The sequence below is a fragment of the Cydia pomonella genome, chromosome 16 (genome assembly GCF_033807575.1).
Source record: "Cydia pomonella isolate Wapato2018A chromosome 16, ilCydPomo1, whole genome shotgun sequence".
Classification (NCBI taxonomy): Eukaryota; Metazoa; Arthropoda; class Insecta; order Lepidoptera; family Tortricidae; genus Cydia; species Cydia pomonella.
In genome coordinates this window covers 11,883,349-11,898,215 of record NC_084718.1, presented here as the reverse complement: position 1 = coordinate 11,898,215, position 14,867 = coordinate 11,883,349, and the positions used below count along the sequence as shown (strand labels likewise).

General features: G+C 36.0%; 1 protein-coding gene across 11 annotated transcripts in view; it reads left to right on the top strand.

Annotated features, from left to right (window-relative positions):
* LOC133526348 (dual 3',5'-cyclic-AMP and -GMP phosphodiesterase 11-like) overlaps positions 1–14,867 on the top strand; it is a 188,514-nt gene that overhangs the window by 167,790 nt on the left and 5,857 nt on the right. For 6 of the 11 annotated variants that reach the window (XM_061862917.1, XM_061862921.1, XM_061862928.1 and 3 more), the window contains exons 11-16: positions 131–289; positions 3,661–3,795; positions 9,661–9,810; positions 10,289–10,348; positions 11,199–11,465; positions 11,909–12,018. In XM_061862917.1, the coding sequence (XP_061718901.1) occupies positions 131–289; positions 3,661–3,795; positions 9,661–9,810; positions 10,289–10,348; positions 11,199–11,465; positions 11,909–12,018 (881 nt within the window). The remainder of the gene's footprint in view (positions 1–130; positions 290–3,660; positions 3,796–9,660; positions 9,811–10,288; positions 10,349–11,198; positions 11,466–11,908; positions 12,019–14,867) is intronic. The other 5 variants (XM_061862923.1, XM_061862919.1, XM_061862924.1 and 2 more) reach the window with 3 other exon arrangements.

Genomic DNA, 14,867 nt, shown 5'->3' with positions numbered 1-14,867 from the left:
ACTATCGACACAGCATGAGACAGTACCAGTTTCCTAGAGCTTTAGGTCGGTCCATCTGGATAGTTACCGAGACGGTAATCTTACTCAACTGCCTGGCATTCCTCTCAATGATCATTTGTGTTTGTTCCAGGTCCTTCTAGTCCACGAAGCGTCGAAAGGCAGTTTCTCCCGCGTGTTCGACCTGGAGGCGGGCGACGAAACAGAACCGGGCACGCCTAGAACGTCTCCCTACGAGAGTCGCTTCCCCATCAATATAGGGATCACCGGCTATGTGGCCACAACGGGAGAGGTTAGTCACACTTTCGTACTTTATTTTAAATCAAATTAAATATCATTTATTTTCAGGCAATTAAGGCCCATATATACAAATTATCATACATACAATAACAAAAATCTTAAAATCAATAATCTAAAACTCATTTTGACGACGCAGTTTTCGGTTGCGCCACCTGTTCCGGTGCGGGATTTTATGATGACGTTCATGTTTTACTTTGGTGTGCCTGAGGGAAGAAAATGGAACCCGCTTAGGGCTATTCACTCTTAGACATTAGTCTCCCGTTGCTGCATTTGCTGCTTGATACCTGTTATACTAATGTGATGTTGTATGCAGCATACGGCATCTGGTGGATACAGCAGTTTTAAAATTACTACTATTTAACGGGTTTTTGTGAAATCAAGTTATACGATATTTTTTTATTAAATAGAACAAAGGTTATAACTATAACATCGTGTGTAATTAGTTCGAAAATTTGTCATGTTAAATAACTTGTGAAAATTAAAGCTTTCGCAGGCAAAGCAAAGCTTTCGCATAGATCAGAAAATTAAATTAGCATAGTATCAAAGCGTAAGCGTAAGTGTAGTAGAGCGCTGGTGGCCTAGCGGTAAGAGCGTGTGACTTGCAATCCGGAGGTCGCGGGTTCACACCCTGATTCGTACCAATGAGATTTTGGAGCTTATGTACGAAATATCATTTAATATTTACCGGTCGCTTTCCGGTGAAGGAAAACATCGTGAGGAAACCGGACTAATCCCAATAAGGCCTAGTTTACCCTTTGGGTTGGAAGGTCAGATGGCAGTCGCTTTCGTAAAAACTAGTGCCTACGCCAAATCTTGGGATTAGTTGTCAAGCGCACCCCAAGCTCCCATGAGCCGTGACAAAATTACAACGCGAGAAGAAGTATCAAAGCGTAGTACGACACAAATGCTTCCGATTATGTACACACTACGGATGGAACGTCCCACGAAAAGCTTTGCAATAGTATTTAATCAAAATCGCGAAAAACTAACCAACAAGTGCAGTAAGTTGTCACCTTAAAGTCCATGGTTACAGAATTTGAACAGAAAGAAAATGCCGGAAGGCAGGAAGGATCGCAACCGATTACACTTTCCTTCTACATTATTCCCATCCGTTTTCCACTTTATTCCAACCTTGTTCCACAAAAGATACTGAATTGGATTGTTCTTCCAATAAAGCTATAAAAGTTATACTTAAACGGTCCCCGTTTAGGCACTTTCCAAAGCGATTGCTCAGATCTCAAACTAAGTGAGAAAGATAAAGCAACTACAATCCGATGCTAAAAACTTGAAACAAAAAGTTTGAAACAGATTTCCTTTGGAATATCTTTTTGTAATGGGCTTATCCTTTGTGTTTTGGAATAACATAAGGGCCAAACAATATAATCGTCTCGGAAAAATTGTGATATGAAAATAAGAACGCTTTCGCAAATGATTATTTACACTTGTTATTTTTAGATTCAAAGGAAAATGATTTTCAAATTTAAAATTAGCTAATCATAGAATAGAAAAGAGGACTTGATACACATGGAACAAGATTTCTGAAAGCGTACGTAGAAACTATTTAACAGAAAAGGGGACGCCCGCTTCTTCATACAAACGTAGTCCCCATTTTCCTCTCTACATACTCGTAATGACATGGAAAATATTGTTACATAATTTGATGTATATTAACCACACTAAGAAATCGAAATAACTCAAACGTAGGGGACGTTTGAGTTATTTCGAATTTTTGATTATTGAAAAAATTAGGTACGAAAAACAGATTTCATACAAATTTTTAAATGCTCCTAATTATTATAAAAAATAAAAATTCGAAATAATCTAACGTAGGCGGCATAGCTATGTTTGATATACAACAAATTGTGTCAAAATATTTTCAATAATCGTAATCCAGAGAGGAAAATGAGGACTGCGTTTATATGATAAAGCGATTTCGCGCGGGTCCTTCACTTTCGTCTTAAATGGCTGATAGTTTAGTACCATCAGCGACTCTGCTGGGTATTCGCACATTACTGCAAAGTGCCAGAGCTTAGATGTACAACCACACGATGTAGATATTAGTGTTGCTACGTAATTCCCCTATAAATGGAACCCCCTCATTATTCTAATCGGAACATAATATTAAATCATAATCGTAGACTTTATTCAAACAGAATATTGCCTTCAAACAAGCCTTCGCGATGTTAAAAATTCTTAGAATAAAGTTGCTTTTATACAAAAATTTCTTCGGAATGTTCTGTTCAGGTGTTAAAAGTCATACAGCACCAGTTTATTGCTAATTCCATCGCGAAACTAATCGCGAGCGAGATATATTATATACCCTCCTCTTTTTAACATTAACCAGAAAAAGACGGGTGGTCCACTATAATTCGTTCGCGTTAAGAATGAAATAAAATCATCATTCATCCACCGGCCTAGCAACGCCCGTAAGCAATCAAATTGTTCCTAATTAGAAAGTATGCCTTCAACTGGTCACATGAACTTTCTAATTAGGAACGATTTAATTGGTTACGGGCGTTGCTAGGCCGGCGGACAATGATGATTTTACTGAATTCTTAACGCGAACGAACTATACAGATTTCTCACCCAAGCGAGCCAGTAATTGCGGGACTAATAGGTACTTCATAATCTCCCCCGTAATCGCCCTAACCCTTAATCTGTCACGTGGGAGGACACACTTCCTTCGGGATTGCTGTAATATGTCGGTGGTCTCTTACATATTTGTTTCCGTGGAATGACGTAGGTAATTTTAATATCTTTCTTTGTGAAATATTTTTTTTTAGAATTGCTTTCGTATCGTCCTTTGTGAAATAAAATTACAAAATTACAATAGCCAAATTAGAAGTTACATTCTTTTATATTCTGAATACTATAAATAGCAAACAGGATAAATGTCCTGCCCTTATTTATATTTTTAAGCTCAAAACAAACATAAAAATGCTCTGAATCGTACCTTTCTATCCTTGTACCCTTAAGGCCCGATTATGTTTTCCGTCTGTCATCTGCAGCATAGGTACTGTTTCGCGATTACGAATCAGTTCAGTTTAGTAGCCATTTGCTGACACTTGACATTTAGGTACATTAGTGACCGAGTGAACTCGATCGTAGTCCATCTCGCTCGCACTGATGTATTGGTGCGTTAGAGGGAATGCGATCAAGTTAACGCAGTCGTCAACGAAAATGTCAAATGCCAACTCGTGGTAGTCGTGCAGGTCAGCAATATTTATGTAAAATTTATTTAAGATGTTTTTGTAACGACAAGAAGGTTTGGGCACGGAACGACTCTTCTGGTTTGATTGGAGAAGGCTTTGTCTCATATGATAAAGTTGGTTTACGATATAAACCAATGATTTATTGTTGCAGACTGTGAACATAGCGGACGCGTACCTAGACGCCCGGTTCGACCCGTCGGTGGACGAGGGCACGGGCTTCAAGCACAACACCATCTTGTGTATGGCCATCAAGAACTCCGAGGGCAGGATCATCGGAGTCATTCAGGTAAAATATACATTTCATTACTTTAACAGGGAAAGTACCACGCGATTGTCCATACAAAAAGTGAAAACGTTTTTCCACTTCTAAATTTTTCCATTCTTCATGATGTGTTAGTATGTTATTGACACAATGTAAACTAGGTTTATAGGTTTTCCTTTTTTTTTTAATTTGCATCACAAAAATAAAGTGAAATCTATAAACCTAGAATATATTATGGTAAAGTGATCGACATCAGAATTTAGTTAGTGGAAAACGTTTTCACCTGCAATGGAATTTCATAGAAAAAGTTCGTTATTTCGCTAGGATCGCAGAGCTATTCTTCCCTCTTAAGAAAAAAATTGGTTCATCTGAAGACTTTAAAAGCTGGATAGAATCAGACCAAGATAAGTTGGCAGCGATTTTAATAGCCCAGACTATGTCAGTGTTATTTAAAGCGTGAATCATCTATGAAATTATGTCGTTTACTTAACACTTGCACAGGCTGGGCTATCAATATCGCTGCCAACTTAGCTTGGTTTGACTCTATTTAAGTTGTTTTTTAAGGTGCAGTAGGTTCAGAAAACTGATATTTCGGAGTTTTTAAATAGTCGTAGCGCTTTTTTGCACCACAATACGGCTGCCATAAATTTAATTAGCAATCTTGAGGCCTTTCTCGAGGGACTGTATCTATTCGAATCCTATTTTTTTACTTTCGCTTATAGAAAAAAATCACGAAGATAAAAAAAATGCACTCTAATTTTTTTTAACAAATTATTGTAAAAAGGTAATAATATGATAATCGTCTAGTTTAAGAGAACGTATCGATTACTTTATTTAAACGTACAAAAATTAACAACCACTTCCACGCACGCACGCATGCACTCACGCAGGCACGCACTTCCATCCCGTTCACGCTTACGCTCAGTAAGAGTGAGAGAAGAACTCCAACTTACTGGGCCTTAACGGTTATAATATTATGGACTGCTATAAAGTATACTGCTTTACAACCTTCACTTTCTTTATTCATTTTTTTTATAACTGCAAATATTTTTAAGATAAAACATATATGAAATATTCTAGGGCACTTATAGGCTTCTTTTATTGTTTCTCTATCCCACAATTTTAACCTTACAAATGTCGGCGATTACACTCGGCATTATTTTTTTTTGGCAACAAAGCTTGCTGCTTTTTTTAGCAAGTAAGAATAGATTTATACCATGGATGGCAATTTCATTAAGGCATTAAATAAAAATGTCTACTAATGCACGTTTATTCTTAGCGACTTGATTAATGATATGCTTAAAATGTAGGCTATTTCTTTAATTTCCGTTGTTTATATTAATATCATGTTTATGGTATTAATACATTTCTTTTTCGAAGTTTGTTGATAATTTTTAGTAGGTAAGTTGTGGGTTTTTAAATGAATACACGCTACCTACACGCCTTTTTTAAAATTTGAAGTACCTAACTATAAACTTGCTAACATTTTAAAACCGTTATAGCGATAAAATTAAGTCGTATGTGAATTTATCCCGCGCTCCAGTACGTGTTAATTAACAACTTTGTTAAGGCATTAATGTGTCAGCATATGTCGGCTGGAGTCGGTCGGATTGTCGCATACGTCGGCCGGCATTTGCTGGGACTGTCGCATACGGCCGCAATGCGCAACAACTTTATCACAATAATTCCACTCGTACTTCATCAACCTCTTAACTGTATCAACAGCATTATTGCAAAAGCAACCTCTGTTTGTGCCAAATAAAGTTCACATTTGCTAGAACAGATACGAGGTCCTGGATGTTAGGACAAATTGTCACCGCTACCGACTGTAATTCTTAATTTTCTTTAAAAACCTTTTGCTCCAAGCAAAAGTTTTAAAGTAGTTGCTTGTATTAGGGTGCACTTTTTAGTTTGGTTTGGTGCTCTAGTTGGACTTAACGAACCTTAGCCTAGTTCGAAACTGCTGTCTGTTTTTTGGTTCGTTCATTATGGAAATGTCTTTCATTAAGCATTCTCTCATTGGTACTTTAAGTTTAAATAAGAACTTCTATTTTTATCCACTCACATGCTTCATATTTTTCAGTGACTTCTATTATTATAATAAAATAAGGGTGACAGCTGGTAACTACAGTTACCAAAAGCAAGTGAGTGGGTATTGACCGATTCTTTTTGGACATTATTCTGTTTTGAGTGACGATACGATGCGTAAGTCTATTTTATGAGACTATTCCTCATGGGTTTACTGGCTACGGTTCACTTCTGAGAAAGAAAAAATAACAATAGGTCCAAGCTACATTAATAAAAATAGAAATTATTTAATTCATCTATTGCTTTTTAACAATTTTATTTATAACTAATACGTAATTATAATATATTTTTTATACTTTTACTGTTACAAAGCGCGTGTTGCACTGTTCATTCTAATTGCAGTCAATCTTTATTTATTTCAGTACGTGTTTTCGTAAGAGACAATCCACACTTTAGCTATACCTAGATCTCTCTTGGCTGATAATTCTCATCGCTGGACGAACGCGAGCGACTCCAGGTCTCACATCCTACTGTAACGTGACCTTAAATATCCTCTATACCTACCAGTCGAGGCGTGTCACAAATTTAATATTCGTAGGGAACCCAGAGCTAATTTTGCTTTCCTTTTCTCCATGAACCGATCTTGAAAGTACTCAAATTAGACAAGCCGGTTGGAATCGAGTTCTTTGAACGATCCACCACTGCTCTATACACAATCAGATATTCCAAATCTGGTTTACTCATGTACACCTCGCCTATGCTATAAGCTGTTGGAATGACATCTCTGTTCACGAATCCCGTTGGGAATAGGGCAGCGCTTTGCTGGACAAAATCAACAAAGTTGTTTTCTCGCCGTTTGAAATACACTTACAATACTTACTTATAAAATAACAAAGGTAATTCAGCAATGATGTCGAAGATACCTTTTCGTTTTCCGGCAATGGTTAAGAAAAAATATTTTACCGATGTTTTGGGTACCAACGAAAACTGTAACACCTAAATTACGCAGTATACTTACATGTAGTTAGTGAATTAAATGAAAATGTATATAATTATGATTTTATTGTACCATAGAACAATCATACTAATGAAAAATGTTATGAATATAACATCACAACATATAAACATTCCAAACATGTCAGTAGCTGAAAATAATTAATTATCTAATTAAGTATTAAAATCCATATTTAATGAAGTGAAAAAGAAATCAACTATCATACATTACCTAACATACGTACAGTAATTATAATCTAAAAATAATCTTGTTTCAGTCTATTAGTTATCCCATGCCATGATATCTAAACCGATGTGTATTACCAGGACAAAAGAATATAAGATAACGTTACTTTTACGCTAGGCTAGAATTCTACCTCATGTCACAGTACAATACTAATAAACTTCGCGTGAGCTAGAATGCAGCAGGAAATGTTCGTTAAGGCAATACCAGAGTCACTTTAGCATCGCTTACAGCCTTACACCATCTCACAGCGCATCTATTCTTGCAAACCAGTGGAAGTCAAACCTCGAATTCCTCATAAAAATGGTGTATTTAGAGATCACACATACTGGTTGCGTCGGAAGCAATATGCATTGAGCATAGTGAATGTTTGCCCAGTAAGCTTTTACGAGGCGCTTTTTTCTTCCCTATTTAATTTGTTTTCGGTACAGCTATTGCGGATTTTCTTTTCTAGTTAAGCGTTTTTAGAAGCATTAGACAAACGAGTTTTAACCCAGTTTTTTTAGAGAAAATGGGTCGTTTATTAGTTTCAGTGTTATTTATACCCAACATTTATATCCACTAAAATGTAAATCGATATGACTGAGTGTAAGTCGTTTTCTAAATCGGGTCATAAAAGTCCAAAACAGATCCCATTATTGTACTCTCATTTTATTTTAAACGATAAAAGTTAAACTGGTTAAAATTTGAACCCGCAGATTGTATTATATAATTTTAATAAAATACATACTGGAAGTAAAATGAAAGTAGAAAGTTTTCTAAAGTGAACTTAACCATTTTCAGCGCGCCTCATTAATTTACTTTGAATAGTACCTATGTATAATTGAAACGTTTCATTGGCAAGGTTACTGTGTCATCATTAACTTCTCGTCCAGGGCACTTGGCTCTTTATCTCCTTGCCTAGCCATTTTGTATGCCTATTCAGCTCCGCCCTGCCTTGTCATCGGATTTTCGCCCTAATTGACCCTAACAACCTCATCTCAATTAGGTTGAATAAGGGCATCAGAGCACGTCCGCAAAAGATGTGAGCCATAACGTTAAATACTATTTAGTATTAGATCATTTACCTACACACTCCGGGTTTTGACTGACATAAAGAATGTAAGTTCGTGATTCCTGTTAGACAAAAAAGGGATGCGATGTTGCATAAACGTGGAGTAACCGGAGTAACTGGGGACATATGGGGTAGAGATACTAACAATAGACAATTATTTCTATGATCTAATCTAGCTAGTTGACAAATTTACTCTAAGACTGTTAAATCCTGATTCAAAGATTGTAAAAAGTACACTGCTGTCAACCACCTTCTAATGCAACTAATATTAGTAATGATACCCCTCCTGTCCCCAGTTATCACACTTGAAGGTAAAAATCTAACACTATATATATATATGGTCTTCCTTACGACTTTCACGCTAAGCTCTGATGAAAATATAAACGTGCCCTTAAAATCTTGAACGTACGGCTTATAAAATTAGTCTCACGGGAAATAAAACATTACTCTCGCCCGGGACTACTGTTAATTAATTACTTGATTTCTATTTAACTCCTATTACACGGTCTCTTAGGAAATGAAAAGGATTAAATTCGCTATGCAATACGGCAGATTAGATAAATCTACATAGCGATTTCTGGAAAATAGAGGCTCCATTATAAAACGAAATAGCGAAGCAAAGGACTCTTCAGACAGAACCGTAAGCGATAGGCCATGAGATTTGGGATCGCATTTCATATCTGCTGGCATGATCCGAGTGGTCGTAAATAAACTTAATTTATAGGCACAGCAGCGTAATAAATATCTAGGCACTGGATCCTAAAAGCCTTTGGAGAACGAAATGCTTGGAATCTGAGTATTTATCATACGGAAAATATGCCTTAGCGCATTTCATTTGGATATTTTAACGTGGAAATCTTTTAACGTCAGTTTATGAAAAGAATTTTTGATATTACTTTTAAAGAGCGTTATTTAAATCTTTCCAATCATTACAGTTCCATATATCAAGTCATGTAAGATTTATGCTAACGCTACATTCCATTAATGTAATATGTTACATTAATGGAATGTAATATTTTATAAAAACATCATTAAACAAGTCTTTGCTTATGCCTTGGGATGACGTGAACGCGGCAGATTAAGTGTGTTTATTATCGCAAAGCACATTTTATGTTAGTTAAGGTCTTGGTGTCCTGTTAAATCTGTAAGCAGCTATTTAGGTATTACCGTGAAGTCCGTGAATATAAAAGTGAAAGTCCCTGTAAACTTCACAAGGACCGGTCTTTTTAATTTTAACAACCAATTCCATCTATTAATTCTCTGCTCGACCACTAGTTTTAAATGATGATTTTATAAACTTACTAGCTTCTGCCCGCGACTTGATCTGCGTGGAATGCTATCTTATGTTCTTTCTCGAGCCCGAGCCTCCAACACTATCCGTACCAAATGTTATCTATATCGCTTCAGCGGTTTAAGCTTGAAGAGGTAACAAGCAGATAGACTTAGTATCACATTTATAATATTACTAGGGATTTATATTTTTTTGAACTTATTGTAATTATTTTCATCTAGATACAATAAATAAAATACTTAATTTGTATAAACCATCACAAATTATCTTTTATTACAGTTAGTAAATAAATTCGACGAGCTGCTGTTCACGAAGAATGATGAGAACTTCGTGGAGGCGTTCGCGATATTTTGCGGGATGGGCATCCACAACACGCACATGTACGAGAAGGCCATCACGGCCATGGCCAAGCAGAGCGTTACTCTTGACGTGAGTACTTCTTTTCCCTTTCCCACAGATTACACGAGCCAAGTACTTAATTATAAAAGCGGATAAATACCATTCTAAATACCTACACAGTAATACAATAGAGTGAACTGGAACACGCGGGTCGTTGATCGCACGCGTTGGCGAATCAACCCTAGAGGTTGACTGCGCGCAGAAATTATTTGTCTAATAATCTCTGTATTTTAGATGCAATTACACTCGTACTAGAGGTTACCGCTATGGTCAAGCAAAGCGTTACTCTTTATACGAGTGTGTAATTAAAAAAGTTTCTGCTTAATCTAGCTTTGCCGACAGCTCTACTGCGCTCGATTTTTAAATTAGTTTTGTAGAAAAATGAAAATTGGTTTTATCGTAGCTGGAGGCTTTAATGATTTCTTTGAAATTCGCTCGCTCGCTCATAAAATAGAACGTCTTTAATCTTCTAATTAACACATTTTAACTTCAACTAATTTGCTTTCAGGTTTTAAGTTACCATGCATCCGCTACATTAGATGATGCACAGCGGTTACGAGTAAGTAATGTAATTGACTTTTTTCATTTTTATTTTCTTTGCCAAACATGCTTGAAACATAATTTAATTGTGAAATGAAATATTATTAATACGGCATGATCATCCATTACCTATCGCTCCTTCGATCTTTCCTCTGTCCTTCCTAGTAATTTTGCAGTAATATTGGTAGAAACATTAGAAACCAATAACAATATCTGTAAAGACAGGTAATGCTACTAACTAGATTAAGATACAACGTTCAATCGAATAAATAGTTGAGATTTTAGCTTTTTGTCCTAGCTACGTTAACACTTCATTAAATATTTTAGGCGAACATAATGATGTTCGCCTAAAACAAAACTCTTATTTCAAAGCGACGAGCTTACATCTAATCCTGCTCAACATTTTCACTAGTCGACTATTCTTTCAGCAGCAAAAGTATCTAATAGTATAGAACTAGCAGGCAATGTTCATAATGATCTCAGCACACGTGATGTCATATTTACTCCTCTTAATTAGGTAATTCTGCTGTTAATTATTTTGTCGAAGTCGAAGCAACTATCCAAATGAGTTATTGAGATTTGAACGATTGAGTGTACTAATACAGAGTTTTCTTATAAAGTCTAGTTATTGGATATTCCATATTAATTGTAATAGAACTGAATCAAATTGATTTATTTGGTAGTAACGTTAGAGAAAGTTTCAAAGTTTGTCAAGTTTGAACCCCATTTGATTTAATTGTATAGATCGGGTCATTCACGAGGACGCGTGCCGTGGTTAATATTGTCATGCCATTAAAGGTTAGATTTGTCAAATTCGCACGTCATCGTAAATAACACGATTTATAAGGTTGTACTTTAGCGTTACCGTTTAGTCGTAGTTATATTTCCAGACGCTAAGGATAGCCTCGTCGGCGCACTTCAGCCTCCACGAGCTGGACTTCGACGACATCCACATGAGCGACGACGACACGCTCACCGCTTGCCTGCGGATGTTTCTGGACCTGGACTTTGTCGAGCGGTTCCATATCGACTACAGCGTGCTGTGCCGGTGGCTGCTCAGCGTTAAGAAGAACTATCGGAATGTCACTTATCATAATTGGAGACACGCTTTTAACGTCGCGCAGATGATGTTCGCTATTTTAACTGTGAGTATCACTATCACCTTCTTTAATATTTACCATCTTAGCAAATTACTCTTCCGTAGACTATGAATACTCTAATTTCTTATACGGAAAAGACGTGGCAGGATACGTTAGTCACGAAATCCATTGTAAATATACGCAGTAGGTAAAGAATAGACGCTTTCCACAAAGATGTTCGTATGTACATTGACTCTGCTGTTGCTATCTTTTTTGCACCCGTATATATAAATATATTGCATTATGTCGCTTGTCAATATCTGTGCTATGCGAGCTTGATAGTATAATTATGCGTGCACTAGAGATAGCACGAGTATCTATGTGGAATGCGTCTCTTCTTTACCTATCTACTTTACAAACCTTTTGTAAACACGATCTCTCCTCGATTATCATTATGCCAACCATTTTAAAATGATTGTAATGCAATAACGCAAATAATGTGATTTCAGGAAACCCAGTGGTGGAAGATCTTCGGCGAGCTGGAGTGCCTGGCTCTGATCATCGGCTGCTTATGCCACGACCTTGATCATCGAGGGACCAATAACTCTTTCCAGATCAAGTAAGTAGCGGTATTGCCTTTTTAACTTACTTATAAAACTTTACAAGTCTCGGTTAGATAATTTATGTTGTATCTCTTTCTTACTAATGCTTACATACTTACATCAAAATGCCAGATAAAGCCAAACCATCAATTCTCTTCTTCTTCCTCGCGTTGTGTTGACATTTTTGCCACGGCTCATGGGAGTCTGGGGTCCGCTGGGCAACTATAATCCCTAGAATTGGCGTAGGCTATAGTTTTTAAGAAAGCGACTGCTATCTAGCCTTCCATCCCAGAGGGTAAACTAGGCCTTATTGGGGTTAGTCTGGTTTCATCACGATGTTTTCCTTCACCGAAAAGCGACTGGTAAACATCAAATTATATTTCGTACATAAGTTCCGAAAAACTCATTGGTATGTCACCAGCGCTTCTCCAAACCATTAATACTATTGGATTAATTGAGGGTTGTAGTGCATTTATGAATAACGCCAATAATTACGGCCGATGTCATTAATATGTGTACTTACCTACAGTACGGTCACGTCTGAAAATATCGATACGAAAAAAGTGTCAAAAATATGTATACACGACTTTATTGCTCATATATTAAGGTAGTGTAAAAATATTGTTGGCACTTTTTTCGTATCGATATTTTCAGACGTGACTGTACATCAATGTACATTAATATGTACTTGTCATATTGTATATAACAAATAAGTTGCCATGATGTTATGTGAATACAATATGCATGGTGCAGAGGCGTATTATTCCGCTTACTTTGCTACTTGAAACGTGTAACAGCTATCGATTTTGTTTAATGGAAAAGGTCTTTATTGTTGTTGCGAAAAACCTTTTACCGTTTTTTTCCTTTGTTAGGATTATATAAAAAACATTTTATTATAGAAGCTTAATTGATCAAGAATAATTCGGATTACAGAATAGTCTATCAAACCTTTTAGTGTCCGTCCCACTCATCCCTCTATATATAGATACATTTTCCAGGATTAGATCTTGTCAATTTATTATACTTTTATCAATACCTAATTACGAGCCCCTTTGTTCTCTGTCTTTTGATCAATTAGGTTCTTTGTAATACCTAATATTATTTCTCGATAAAATGAATGGTTTTGCGCTTTTGGTAATTCGTTTTTAGTTTTACTCGACTGAAGCGAAAGCAGAAAGGAATCGAATGGAATGATATCTGTTTATATTTTTTATCTACACACATATCATAAACCCTCTATGATGCCTTCAAAATCCGTAAATAATGTCCAACATTACGTATGTGTTACGTGTGTGTGTATTGTATTGTGTATATAAACTGTCTTGTTTCGAAAAATGTATTATCTGTGATGATGTTGTGATTGCTTCATAACTGCATCAAAATCGATTTGGTCATGACTTCAAATTTGGAACATCTCTGAAAAAAAAAGCACCTTTACCTCTATTCTAATATCAGTTCAGATTCCTTTTTGTTCGAAATGAAATGTCAATTGCATACAATTTTGGCATATCTCGCATTATGGAGTATTGAATTAAAAGGAGTGAAATCTCTTATGGTAGGACTGTTGCAAAAGTGTCCGGCTGTCAGCTATAAATAATAGTTCCAAATCTGTCCAGAGTAGCGCGAGAGTAGCTAAGAACCTAGGCGATATTGACGGAGTGAAGTGCGTTATGATTTTTTTTTTCAAGTATTCTAGGTATTGTAGCGACACCTATTGAAGGTTTTTTTGATGACACTTTCTGGTACATGGAGATTCCATTCCATACCTCCACCTTCCATATCTCGCATGTTAGTTTGTATCGTATGATACAGAAATATACCCCCAACTCTAGTTTGTATTTAAATTAAAATTAAACTACGAATGCGTGACATGCGTGAAAAAAGTTTTTATTTTCCGCCATTTGACGTACAGTTTATCTATTAATTCGTTTTAAGTATAAAATGAATATGTTTTATTGTTTTTAAAGTAACTATAGCAAAAGTTTCGTGTAAAATGAGCGCTAAAAATATTTCGGTGACGCCACCCGATATCCGCGATATCGGGATATCCGAGAGTTCCGCCAAAAGAGCAACGATGATGCCCTGTAATTTGGGTTAGTGAATATAATCATAGAAAGTTTATAATATGTGTGTACCTACATAAAATAGTGTATGTAACTGTACATAATTAGGTATTAAAACACTCGTGTGATCCTATTAAGAAACTCACTTCGTTCGTGTCTTAAACCCACGCACGTGCATTTTAATGCCTTTTATTATGTAGCACTCACATAAACTACTATTATTACACATGTTTCACCGTATAAATCGTGTCATTCACGATGACGCATGAAAATCAAAATTCTTTTCGTTGTCTTGTTTTATGTCCCCATAGAATGTGACGGAGTGGAGCTTTTTTATGGAGTGAAATGTAGTTTTAAAATTTTCCCATGAAAATTATAAATTATAATCTACGGCTAGAAAGACATGCAATAGCACTTAACTTTTTTATTTATTTAATAAAAGACAAAAACAGAAGCGTGATAGAGTGGTCAGAAACAAGACAACGAAAAGAAGTTTCACCCAATCAATTGGCCACTTTAACTGTGATATTAGTAGCTATTTGGAATTTAAACCTTAGTTTTTAATTGTGTGGAATTCTGACGTCTCGTAGCGTAAAAAAATGCTCCTTAAATTTATGGTGAGAATTACAAGCCAAAATAAACCATCGCAAATACATTGGGACATGATTATCTTAAATTCCAATCATCATAATACTTTATTCGTGAAAATAATGATAGTTTAATTTTAAAGTGCACTATTTTGACAACACAATATATCAGGTATTTTTCTGGGGTAAAAATTTATTGTTACTGGTATCATTCTA